Source organism: Motacilla alba, chromosome 3 (genome assembly GCF_015832195.1).
Source record: "Motacilla alba alba isolate MOTALB_02 chromosome 3, Motacilla_alba_V1.0_pri, whole genome shotgun sequence".
Taxonomy (NCBI): Eukaryota; Metazoa; Chordata; class Aves; order Passeriformes; family Motacillidae; genus Motacilla; species Motacilla alba.
The window spans coordinates 11,370,055-11,383,728 of NC_052018.1; the positions used below are offsets into that span (position 1 = coordinate 11,370,055).

The 13,674-nt window shown below is 42.4% G+C and overlaps 1 protein-coding gene across 1 annotated transcript; it reads left to right on the plus strand.

The window, feature by feature from the left end:
* Positions 1-2,968: 2,968 nt before the first annotated feature.
* On the plus strand, positions 2,969-10,457 carry LOC119699527 (cytosolic 5'-nucleotidase 1B-like). The gene is made up of 6 exons (XM_038133166.1): positions 2,969-3,290; positions 3,397-3,564; positions 6,112-6,241; positions 6,712-6,834; positions 7,499-7,683; positions 8,679-10,457. Exons 1-6 carry the CDS (start codon positions 3,159-3,161, stop codon positions 9,015-9,017), a joined length of 1,077 nt encoding a protein of 358 aa, XP_037989094.1. The 5' UTR covers positions 2,969-3,158; the 3' UTR covers positions 9,018-10,457.
* The last annotated feature ends 3,217 nt before the right edge of the window (positions 10,458-13,674 follow it).

Below are 13,674 nucleotides of genomic sequence, written 5' to 3' on the forward strand. Positions count from 1 at the left end.
TTATGCTATGGGTCTTGGGCTCTCAGCAAGCAAAAATCACAATGTATATATGAAGGAAAAGTCATAGCAACTGCACTCTGGGAGAGTTAGGCTCTGGAGTCTATATGTTTGTGATATAATTAGGCACAATATATACTGGCATCTAAACATTTAAAGAGAGATAACATCCTTCTAATAAAATTTTTTTCATCGTTTTGCTCTCATCATTTTAAATATTTGGAAATATTTCATGTCTTTCCACAGAGGAGTAGGTATCAAGAGAAGAAAAAAAACCCTACAACTTTTTTATTATTTTCAGTAATGCAATTTGAGCTCCTTCTTGAACAAGAACATATAAATCATTCTGAGTGGTTGTTCTTAACACAGGAAAAATATCAGCAGGTCAAGCAGGGGGACTTTCTTTTTATTTGAATACTTGTAACAGACTTCAGAGAATGTGCATGACTAACTATAAAAATGTACATACAAAGATAGAAACACAAATTCTTTTTTTTTTTTAAATGTAAATGCCTTACAAATTAATGCATGATAACAGAAAATTCCTTTCCTTCCCTTTCCTTTCTAGCTTAGCTCAGAAACCACAAAGTCATTCAGTTTTGGATCCATTCCTATTTCTCAGACTCCCCAGGAGATTTAGTGAAAGCAAGACATAGCTCTTTCCTGGAACCCCATGGGCATTACTACATGTTTTAGTTGTAGATAAGGCTGCTACACTCTGCATTTGGGAAGTCAAGATTTCATTTATAAGGTGCTGAAGCTGGAAGGCTTTCATGTCAGGCCCTCAGCTCACAATCTCCAGCAAAAGAGGAAATGGAGGGTATGTCAGCAGCAGGCAGCAAAGCACAGAACAGAGACATGGCAGCTCAGTGCATATGTTCACACAGCTGAGTGCTCTGCAGAGATACCATGTGCGTCTGGCAAGCAAAGTATTTCTGTTAGCATAGCACTGCTTTCAGCAGCAGCACATCAACAGCACTGCTTGGGCCCAGCACCAGATTATCATCTTTCATGTTTTCAGATGTCTTGCATAGGTTAAAAGGAGTCTTCACTGTGTGATGACTCTTTTCTTGGGTGGACAGGAAAGGAGGTAACAAAAATAAAAATCAAGAATGTTACTGAGGAGCTATGATTTTGCTCCTGAGTAGATGCAGGGTGATGGAGGACACAGAACAACAAATTAACCTGTGCACAGCTCTGTAAAAGTATTGTCCCATGTTCACAGAGAGAGGACAATTCAGTTTTGTTACCACCAAAGAATTGTTTCCTGATCCCTCCTGTTCTTTTCCCCTCTTCTCCATGGGCAATGTACCCAACCGTTTGACTAGGAATAGTCTCTTCTTGGAGATCATCTTAGACTAATGCTGAAGTCTCTGAGCAGGACAGCAGTGGTGGCTGGGACCAAGAGCTGCTGTTCTGTGACTTGAACCCTTTTTCCAGGTCAGCCTGGCTGTTCAGCCGGATCTCACCGTGTGGAGGGGAGCAGGTGTGACATATGCTTCAGGTCTGAGCTCAGACATGGAAACACACTCAGAGTGAAATATTCAGGATAAAATTCAAGGAAAAAAAGCACATCTATCAGTAGCACAGCTACTAAAATCAGGTTTGTTCAGGTTTAAGTTATGCCTTTTGCAGCTTCCCATGACAACAGCCACTACAATGATCCTAACTTGTCTTTTTGCATTTGTTTTCTCAATGCACTGCTCTCAGTACATTTCCTTTTACCTCCTATTTCCAGCTCCTCTCCCCAGTATGATCAACTCCCATTTCCCATTTCCTCTAACCTTCTCATTTACATCACTTCCCACTTCCAGATCCTTCCCTGGTTAGCTGGCCATCAGGCAGGGTGGCAGATTTCGAGGTGGCAGATCAGCCAGGCAGTATTTGTTTGCTACTACACAGCAGGGGAACAAGCAGATAAAGTGGTTTCCCCAGCAGGGCAACAAATTGCATGTTACTGTTGCTTGTCATTAAACATTTTAACAATTTAAATCTCTTTGAGACCTTTATCCTTCTGTCAAATTTGTTCGCAGTTGAACATCATTGGGGAAAGACGGACAGATGGTATACTCACATAAGCTTCCTTTCCCTGGGAAGCCACATTTAAAAAATTAAAAAAAAAAGGCCAAAAGTAACAAACCCCTCCTGTTTCTTTTTGGAGACTGGGTCGAGCCAGAAAGATCTGACAATCACATACAGATTATGAAGTGATCAGGTTTGGAATCAATATTTAAGAGTCTTCATTCAAAGTGTAAAGGGGCTTTGGATGGTGATCACATGTGCTATGACATAGATATCACTATGGGTCTGCTCTGCCATATCCTGTACTGGCTTAGGAGAAAATCCGATTCCTTCTTCACTTTCCACTCTCTCCTGCAGCTTATCCGTGTCGAAACCTTTGCTGTGGCTCAGATGGTGATCTGCAGAGGCAGACAGGATCATTTCAGACAGCTGCATGAGTATTAGATGCTGCCCATAGCTCTGTGTGTGACTCTGGATTTTAGGACCACCCCAACCTCATGCCAGAATACCAGTTTTTGTGCGTGTGAACACACTCTTAGCAGCACTGCCCAAATTGCTGTTTCCTGAAAGTATTTTCTATGCGGCATAAAGGACCCAAGGCCACAGACATCGACCCCATTTTGATTGCTAAAACATAAGTTCTCCAGGGAATTTGTTGCAGTTAACATTAAATCAATTAAGCCATTGCAGTTAAATAATACATCTCTAATGCTGTAGGTACACTGAGGGCTGCCGGCTGCTGCCTGACATCAAGCAGCCGCGGGCACCGCTCCCCCGAGCGCTGCGGAGGGCAGCGGCCGGAGTCAGCGTGCGCTGAAGGGGCCGCCGAAGGTGCCGTGAGGGCGGCGGGGAAGGGCCGCAGCTCGGGCTCCCGCGCACCCCATGAACCCGCCGCGAGGGGAGACACCGCGGGCAGGCTGCGCCTCGGGGTGTGAGGGGCGGGGGGATCGCCGGGGCCAGGGCCGGGACAGCTCCGCTCCGGGGGAGGGCCGGACCGCTCCGGGCCGCGTCCCCAGGCGCGCACAGCGCCAGGGAGAGGCAGCGCCCGTGCCTTCCCCGCCTGGCCGGGGCGGGGCAGGGGGGCGGCCGCTGCCGCCGCTTCCCGGTCGCCCGCTACGGCCCCGGCCGCGCCAGGAACCATGAGCGGCTCCGGACCGGAGGAGCCGCAGCCCAGCCAGACGTCGGAGGAGGACCGGCAGCAGGAGGCCGAGCAGGACTGGGCGGCGGCCAAGGCTTTCTACGACAATCTGGTTACCCAGAGGCCCCGGCCGGTGAGTGCGGGCGGGCCGGGGGTCCGGAGCTCGGGGGTCCGGGGGGAGGCTGGGGGTCCGGGGGCTGAGGGCCGCGGGCCGGCGCTAGCCTGCGCTCTCTCCGCAGCCCAAGCCCCAGAACGCCATCACGGTGGCCGTGTCCTCCCGAGCACTCTTCAACCTGGTCGAGGAGCAGCGGATCTACGAAGAGCAGGGCGTGGAGAAGTACGTGGAGTACCAGCAGAAAAACGAGAACATCATCCTCAAGCCCGGACCGGCGTTCTACTTCGTCAAGGTAGCCAGGAGGCGGCCCGGGGCGGGAGAGGGTGTGGGGTGCGGCGGGGCACGGAGGATGCTGCGAGGCCAAATTTCGGGAAGAGGAGGAGCCCGAAGCCTCCTTCAGCGGAGATAATCCTGCCTCGGGGAGATGCTTTTGGGAGTTGGTTTCCCAGCGCCGAGCTGTCGCGGCGGGGCAGCCCGGGAGCATTCCCCGCATCTCTGCGCTCCCTTGCCCCGCGGCCACCGCTTCTCTCCCCTCTGCCATTCCCTCTCCTCCTCTCCTGCCCTCCCCTCCCGCCGGCTCTAATGCCGAACGCCTGCGGCAGAGCACGTACTGCTCGCGTCACCGGGACCGGAGTGGTACCCTCAGCATCCCGGTTGGTATCCCGGCTCACAGCACCACATCCCAGGTGTGGGTAAGGAGGAGCCTACTTTTTCAGCTGGACATGGGGCGTATGAAGCACCTCTCCTTTTAAGACATTTCAGTCAAGATAAGCCCCACATTTTTTTTTAAAGTTTGTGACAACCTCCTCCTCTCCAAAACCACCCAAAACAAAACAAATAAACCAACCCCCTTCCTCTCCCCACTTCCAAAAAAAACCAAACCAAAACAAAAAACAAACCCGAACCCAAACAGTGCTGATTTTAATTTCTTTTGGTCAGCTTTAGTTTTTCTATGCTTTTGTTGTCACCCTTGAGAACCAGCAAAAGAAATGGACTCCCTACTTCTGAGTCAGGGTTTAAGAAGAGCTGAAATTAAATATTCTGCTTTCATTGCACAAGAAAAGAAAAATGGCCAAAGGAAAAAACCCTGCAGAATGGAAAGCAAGTGAAATTACAGAAAAGTGAAAAAAATCTGAAGAGATGTATGGTTTTGAAGAACACAGGCTTTAGTAGGACTGTCTTGAAAAACACTGTCTACAGAGTTAGTTTTATGCCCATTGAGAACTGTTTGCTGAGCACACAGTTTTAGAAAATTAATGAAATCATAATTAGAAATCATATTTGCTGACATCAGAGTTGCAGCAGAACATTTCAGGTTTTAAAAGTAGATTTTCATTACTTCAGTTTTGGTCTCAGGAATTTAAAACATTTTCTTCATTACTAACTTTATGAACATACACAGTGGAAAAATTACTTATGTCAATATCCATGCTGCTGTAAATATAACATAGCTATTAGCAGCATTAATGGCACAAGCACTGTAAAGGTGTTTCTAACATAAAAGTGTGGCCACAAAAGAATTCACTCTATACACCAGTGAGGGCAGACTGACCTGGGAATTTACTGCATCTTTTCCTATGTGTAGCAGCCCTGCCAGCACAGTCAGTTTTTAAGATTAGAGTTCAGTGTCAAATTTACTTAGAGTATAAACATGATCTGGCTCTTTAACTGGTCATACTTTGGAAATCAGAGCTGTTAGCTATGCCCAGCCAAATGCACCTTGACCTCTGTTCCCTTCTGATATGTATTTTTGTTTGAATTCTTTATATTGTTTAGTCATATGAATCATTAGGCTAAAAGAACTGTGGCTTTGTTGAGTCATCCTTTCTACTTGGAGACAAAGAAAGCAAAAAAGAAATAATATCTTTTTCTTTGGATTACCTTATTGAAATGTTTAAGATACTAACTTAAAAGTACTATATCTCATGCTTGTAGTACTTAAGATTTGTAATCACAGGCCAGGGTGTCCTTAGACTGCAAAGTATAAAGACACTGGACAAAAAAATGGAATCCCCTCCTCCCCTCACCCTTATTCTCTAATAATTTAAGAAATTGCCTGTGTAGTAGCGTATTAACAATAGAAGTGAGTCATGACCACATACTAAGATTTTTTTTCTAGGCCTTACACCAGGCTCTAACTTAGAAATTTTCTAAACACAGTCCCATAATAACATAGCTTTTAAAAGTGAGATTTCCAGAATTTAATTATGAAATCTGTGTTTTAATTCTGAACAACTGACATGACTTTTTAAAGCACCTTAATAAAAATCACTCTATCTTGCATTTGTTTGATGATTCATTATTAATTTTGTTGCTGTAATCCCAAAGAATTCCATTCAAGGGTCAAGATGAAGTTCTAAATAGGAGAACAGATGGATACAGAGAGAGATGAGAAGATGAAAGGTCAAGGAAATAAGAATGCCAGACTGTGGGTATAACATGTTGGCCAATTATCTTTGAAGAGATCTCAAATCAATATCTGTCTCATTCATTGCTGCAATTAGAAACTCTCAAGTTAATCATGTTGACAGGATGTGATTTTCTACTCATTACTTAAGGATGGTCTTTGACACCTGATGACCTGAACTGTGTCAGTAAATCAGCAAAAAATTCCACAGCTCAAAAAAAAAAAAAAAGAAACAAATTTACTCACTTCCTTTCAAATGAACCCAGTCAAATGACTGCTGGGGGCAGCAAAGCAGAAAGGAGTTAAAGAAGTTCAGCAAGTTATACTATCAGGTATTTTACATCCTCCTTCAGGACAATCCTATCACTAAAACTACAGTGACTAAGAAAGGAGGCACACTCCACTGTTGACTTCCAAATTTTCAATCTGCAGGCGCTGGAGCACGTCAATGCCCGGCTTCTTGAGCTCTACCCTGATGACGAAGAACGGTTTGATATTGTCCTGATGACTAATAACCACGCCCAAGTGGGAGTGAGGCTCATAAACAGCATCAATCACTATGGTAAATAAAATAATTACTGATGTGTAGAATTGCCAGCTGTTACATAATATGAATTAATTTTATTCTTCCTGTTCTGACTTTGGGATAAGCAGCTTCTTGGATATTTATTTTTGGGTGTCAGAATAAGTGAAATTGTATTAAAATTTGATCAAGTGCTCTAGATTTATCAGGTGTGAACCATAACTTTGGAGAAGTCCTTAAACTTTTTCATATTTGGTATCTATGCTCCCAACACATAGATCTTCACAGCAGTTACTCTGCTGTCACAGAAGGAATTTTTCCCCTAGATTCTCAATGAGGATGAGCTGATCAAACATTGTAATTGTTTGAAGTTTTGTAACTTGTTGAAATTACAATGAATGTATTTTTTTAAGTTTACTGTAAGCTAGGCTAGTGTACCTTTTCATAGGTTCCTTTTACAGTTTTGTAGTGTGAAGGCAGAGCCACACCTTGTGCTGTTCTTACTTTAGGCTTAACAATTGAACGTTTCTGTATGACGGGAGGAGAGAGCCCCATTGGTTACCTGACTGCGTACCTCACGAACCTGTACCTCTCAGCGGATTCTGACAAAGTGCAGGAAGCTATAGAAGCAGGTTTGACATGACCTTCTCTTGCTATCTGTTGATATCTTTTGTTATCTGTTGAGCTTGTTCAAAAATTATATACATTGTGTGTCTCACAGAAAGCAGTCCTGCTTCATCAAATAAAGTCACCACTTTGTGTGGTGCAAGCTTATCACTTACTTTTACTCAACCAAGTAAAATCATGATGCAGTTCTTCTTTGACTCTTCAGCCTGCTGATAGTGACAACTTAACCACTCTGCGCCTTTGTCTTCTCCCCTTCAAAAAGAAACAAGACTCCCACCTCTATTCAACTTCTGTTTGAATAGCATCATCTTTTTGATACAACTTAGAAAAGCAACTTCTATGTCCCATTTCTGTTAAAAAGTAACAAATACTTTGATTGAGTGGTCTCCTTGGAATTTCCTGCTTTTCTCTCATTTGCAGCACAGCTTGGGATACAGTTTTATGTAGTCCTATGTGAAAGGGGAAGGAAGCATGTCCAAGAAATTTTGGCAGTGGGACAGGTTCCATGCATTCGTGTTACAGAACAGCCATCTCTAATTAGCTTTTGTGTTTCATTGTGCTCACCATACATAAGGGTCACCACCAGTAAGTTGTTGGAACCAAACTGCTGATGGTTTCATGACTGACTTTGCAGGACATGCTAACCGAGGGTCTCTGATCTATTTTCAGGCATTGCATCAGCTACGATGTTCACTGCTAACAAAGATGTTGTTTACTCGGATACACAGCTGAGAGTGGCTTTTGATGGGGATGCTGTTATCTTTTCTGATGAATCAGAACAGATTTTCAAAGAGCAAGGATTAGATAGATTTTTTGAACATGAACAGCTGAATGAAAATAAGCCTCTTGCACAGGTTTGTATTTCTTTAATATCTTGTTTAAAGGGAGTTTCCAAAAGATCTGATGACTTTCATTGCTGCTGTATTTCTCCATTTCCCCAGTGTGGATGTGTTCTTTGTGAAAGCTGATGCCCCTATTTATTTCCTTCTTCGATGATAATCCTTAAAATGTATGTTTCACATAAAAGAGGCTACCATTGTAGTCCTTATACCAGGCCATCATTGCAATCCTCTCTGATTTCTCTGAGAGAACTGTTAGTACTGATTGTACTAACAGTACTAAAAGAAATGTTAGTACTGATTTCCCTGATTAATTTTTTTTTATTAGACAGTAGGTAATGTTAATTTCAAACACTGAGATATTCTGGTTATTAAAACAAGATAATATCTGCTTATTCCCAAGCAGAACTATGCCATTTATCTAAAACCACAAATATTTTAACATTAGCTTAAAGTGAAAGACTGATTCTGCTATTATTAAAAACAGTGTAAATTCAGAGTAAAAGCTTTATTTATGAAAGTGCTGGACAGTGCTATATATTGCAATTTGAAAAAAAAACTGTAATTTGCTTCTATTAATTGGAATGTAGTATAGTGATTAGTCTGGAAAGAGTTCATTAATGGCTTTGTAATTAGGGCTTGTACTGTTTTTTGTGCAGGAAAAAAATTACAGCTCATGGTTCATAGCAAAAAGAGTTCCGTGTTTTCAATGAACATTTTATTAAAGACTATAATTAAAAATTAATATTTTAGGAGATCTTGTAAGCCTTAGTGAGAATTACTTTCCCACTGATCCTACCATGTAGTGTTATGGTTTTAACTTTTTGCCAATGTGTGAATTCCTAGTGAGGGAGCATACCCATTTGGAGATGTTACATAGGGAATTTGTGGAGGAGCACAGCATTAGGAAAAGGGATTCTATGTGTAACTGACAGTTTGGAAGAAAGCCAAAGAATGATTTGGGGAACTGTGTTCATATACTAAATATGTTTCTGGTATTTCATACTCAGGGTCCTTTGAAGGGTTTTCTGGAAGACCTGGGGAAACTCCAGAAGAAGTTCTATGCAAAAAATGAACGATTAAATTGTCCTATAAGGACCTACCTGGTAACAGCCAGAAGTGCAGCGAGCTCTGGAGCCAGAGTGCTGAAGACTCTCCGTAGCTGGGGTCTGGAGATTGATGAGGCACTTTTCCTAGCAGGAGCACCTAAAGGACCAATCCTGGTGAAAATCCGCCCTCACATTTTCTTTGATGACCAGATGTTCCACATTGAAGGAGCACAGAAATTAGGCACCATAGCTGCACATGTCCCCTATGGCATTGCTCAGAAGTACCAAAAATCTACATGACTGGAGGGTGCCATTAAGGATAAGGTTCTTAACTCAGCCAGCCTCTAATCTACCAATAGATACATCTGAAAACCTCTACATTTGTGTATTGTGAGCACTGTGTCTAAAGATTTAACTTCTGGCTAGAACAGCCTTTAAAGGAAGTTTTTTTAATATTGGTAAGTTTTTAATAGAGTTATTTTAATATAGTTCTTAACGAGATTAGATTTTTTTACCTGTCTGTATCTAACACTGTGGTTTTGATATTAAGAAATTTGTACTGTTTTTATAGCTTGAGACATATTCTGAGAGACAGAACAGTTATATTTTATCTAAAAAACTGTTGACGGGTTATTTATTAGAAAATTCATGCTGCAATGCTGGTTGTCGATAAGTTATTTCTGAAGTTCCCAAAAGCACAGTTTACATGTAACTGTTTACCTGTTGGTGGTTTGCTGGTTAAATGTGTTCAGTAGGTCTGTCACCACACGGTTTTGGCTTCTAGTAAAATATTAGTGCATTTGGTTGTCTTTGCACGTATTTTTCTATATTGTTTTCTTATCTTAATAAAGCTGGCTTTACAGAACACTGTCATTTTTCTGTGTAGAGGTTTTAGCATAATTTCTTAGGCAGAGTTTGTGTAATCAGAATGTTCCTGATGTTTAGAATCAGAAGTGACCACTTTCAGTCTAATTTGAGAGCCAGAGGTCTCAGCTTGACCCAACATACTTCACAGAGCTGGGCAGAAGTCTGAGATACTGTGAGTATCTTGGCTGGGATGAAGGCTGAAGCTTTAGAGCACACTTTCATAATAGCAGATAATCTACCTGGAAATAATACTGTTGATGGAACTACTTTCTTCTTAACTAGATTCCCTTAGGATTTACAACTGTTCTGTGATATTCATGAACTCAGTTTGGCAACTTCTGATGAGTTTCCAGGGGACAGGTTCCTGTTGCTGCATGACTTCATATTTACACCATAGGTCTATTCTCTCTCTTTTATACTAAATTCCTGTATTTCATTGTTATCCATGTAACTAAGTGATATCCAAATGACACCACTAGCATCTGTCAGGTGATGTTTGTTCTCTTTCTCTCCCTAGTGGAACAACTGTCCTGTTTTATTATTTATTGTTGTCACATATTCATACTAGAAGAGACAAAACCAAAAGAATGTGCTTTGCAGCGGGAGTACAAATGGTGAATCAAGCTTGTCATGATCTGTGGTTCCTGGGAGAATTCGGCCCAGAATCTCATGTTAGCCTCTGAAAGTGTGGTCTCCTCTGTCCAGATGAACTGTCCTGTTATTATAGAAAGCTCCACTGCATCAATTATGGTTTCCCTCCCAGGAACATAGGCAATCATTTTAATGTTCTGGGTCCAAGCCACAAAGTTCTTTGGAAGCAAAGGCAAAAGCCTTGATCCTGCATGAAACACAAATAAAGACTGTTGGAAAGGTTTTCAAGTGCTCACACCAGTATGTGATGTTGATGGGATGCACTGCAGATTTCTGGTGTACTTGGAGCTTCGTATGTGCTAAAGGCTTGGTGCCCAAAACGTATCACATTTCCCAGCCCAGCCAGGAGGTGAGGAAGACATGAATTAACTGAGTCCTGGTCATTGTCTGCCAGGATGGGATAGAGTTACCAAATGGAGATTATGAAAAATGTTATTAGCAGATGTTTTTATGTGAGAGATCAGAGTCCACAAGGAATTCAAAAATATTCCTTAGCTGTGGAATATAAATTGTGTGTGTACCACAAAAGCATGGCTGCAAATTTCAGAAAGACCAACCCTGCCTTTTTGAAGCAGAACATGTATTATCTGGTTTTCATCCATGCATTGTTACAGCTGTAGAGGTTGGGTGCAATAAATAAAATTGGCATTTGACTCCCACTGAACAATTACATCTTGATAATGAAAAGGTTGATGGAATCCTTAATCCCTATGGGAGTGCAGAGGTGAGTCTCATACCTGACAGGGCAAGCATGCAAATCAGTGAATAAATTGGAAGCTGAGTCATGTGGTCTATTATGTTTACCTTTATTTCCAGCAAACCATTCACCTACAGCAAGAATGAAACCTACTGGCCAGGACACCAGAGCTTCCAAGTCTTTTTTTGATCTGTGCACACACAGTACTAGGGGACTCCCTCTTGCAGTGTCCTCCTGACAGCACTAAGGCATGTGTAAAAAGAGTTCACAAATCTACTATTCTAGTAAAAGTTACATTCTTAGTCACAGAATTCAAATGGACATTAAAGTTCAGCAGCTGATGTTAAGGACCACAATCACTTTTCCTAAACCAGTTGAGCAAAATGCCCTTAGATGTTTCAGATCATACACTGTTTTTTGATTGTCAGGCAATTGTTCCCAGGCTCGATGGCTGCTTCTCTGCATATCCAGCTGGCAGCATGGGGAGGGAGTGGAGCCTACTAGTTCATGCAAGTACCTTTCAGACTAATCTGGATGTTTGGGGATGATCAGCTTGCCAAGCAGCCTCTGCCTGTTAAAATTATTTTCTTCTGCTCCAAGGCACAGCTTGGCTAGTGGACCGAAATAATCTTTTTCAAGAAAATTCTGTGAAGTGGGGTGGGAGCTGAGGGAAAGTGTTTTCTGTTTTTGTAGACATAGAAGAGAATTGTCTCTTAATAGCATTCCAATCCACAAAACAAAACAAACAAGCAAACAACAACAGCCACAAAACTCAACAAAAAAATGTCTTGCTTCTCACGCTTATCAGGCTACCATGAATTTATGCCCTTGTAACCCTAAGCCAGTCACAATTAAAACAACAGAAATATTTTTCAGCAGGGGAATAGAGAGAACTGTCCTTTTTCAGCCTGTTTACAACACTGGAAGACAGACTCATGAAAAGGAAACTGTCATCCTAGACAAAATCCGGAGGAGGATTAGTAATAACACAGATGAATTTTGTGGAAACAGAATTCTGTCAGAGAAACCCAGTTCTTGTTCCCTTAGTTTCCAGGTTCCTGCATCACATAAGAGTCCAGGAAACAGAGTAAGACAGATGGGAATGTCTCCAACTGCTACCAATCCCTGTGGAGAAAAATGTTATAAATAGGATTCTGAAGGTGTCTTCAGATTTTTGTTTTACAGAACATATTCTCAGAATGTGTTGGATATTTCCCACCAGTTACCAGGATATCATAAACCCATGTTCCCAGTTCCTTCCCATCTTTAAGATACTCTTTTATTTCCAGGCTAGCATGTCATATGGTGGAGCCAATATATAAAGTATTTCAGATAAAAAAATCTGAGATAGTCATCATCACATATCTTCCAACATGCATTCTGGACTGTGGTCTGTTTTGAGGATGTGAGATTCAGAGGGCTCCTACATTCTGAGGAGGATCTTCAGGTACCCCCTCAGGCTCTTCTGCCAGATCCTGTAACCTGCACTGGCCTGCAGTATTGCTAAACACAACCTTGAGTGCAATAGAGGGGTACACAAATCTGTGGAGCAGGTCAATGTCAGAAGAAATAATTTCCAGTTATCATGCTCAGTATCTGGGACCAACATCTGGATGCACACATCATTCCTGCCTAAATGAGCCGCTTCTGATCACCACAAGCTCCCTAGTACAATGTTCCTTGCATTGAAGGCTGGACTGACATCGACAAACACAGGCAGTGCCCTCTCCAACACATCTGCAGCCTTCTAAGAAGGGGCATCAGAAATGACTGGAGAGTCCTCACAGCTAAGTGATGAACAGCAGATTCCTTAGCTCCCACCAGGACGATTTCTTACAGAATGAATCTGTTCCTCTAACAGGGCATTTCCTGGTTCTCCTATTTTGACATCTCTTTGGCAACTACTCTTCCCTCATCATGGTCCTCGGCTGGGTGTGGCTGCAACACCTCCCAGTACATGTTTACTATGAGAAGAACATATGGAAGAGCACCCCAACATGGCTCTTACACCACGTTAAAAATTCACATTTCATTCACAGATGCAATGGTATGGCCTGGCTAAAGAACCCTTTGGTGTAATCATGAGGCTCACAATGGAGTGAAGGGCCGAGAATGAAGAAAGTGTTTTCTGTTGTGAAGACAAAGGCAGAAGAGGTTTGTCAACAAATATGGAGTGTTTAGATGGCGTGCTGCCTACACAGCCCTTAAACTGCCTGAGAAGTGTGAGAGACAGTCAGAAAAGACATGGTAAGGGTACTTCCAGAAGAATCTGCTGTTTCTGCTGCTGTAACATGAGCTGAGGTCAGCCTCAGAACTGACTGCAGCCATGTGACAGCCTGCAGGCAGCACCAACATGTGACAGTTAAGAGGAGCCTGTGGTTAAGAGGAGCAAATGGTTGTCATGTCCAGACAAGCCACAAGAAACCTGATTAAAGGCTCATGGGTTTCCTCTTGGGTTTCTTAGTCATTTACCAAACGTGCCAGGTCTTGATAAAGGACAGACATGCTCCTTATCAGCCAAGTCAAGCTTGTTTCTTGTCTCCCTGTGTTCTTCTGCTTGCTGGCCTCTAGCTCCTCATCACAAACTTCTCTTAACCTATGTTGTTCTATCCTCTTTGACTCTATCTTATCCCTAAATCTGCACTGAACTCCAGTACTGTGGTTTTAGGGAGGGTTTTTTCTGTTGGTTTTTTTGTTTGTTTGTTTGGTTGGTTGGTTTGTTGGGTTGGTGGTGGTGGTGGT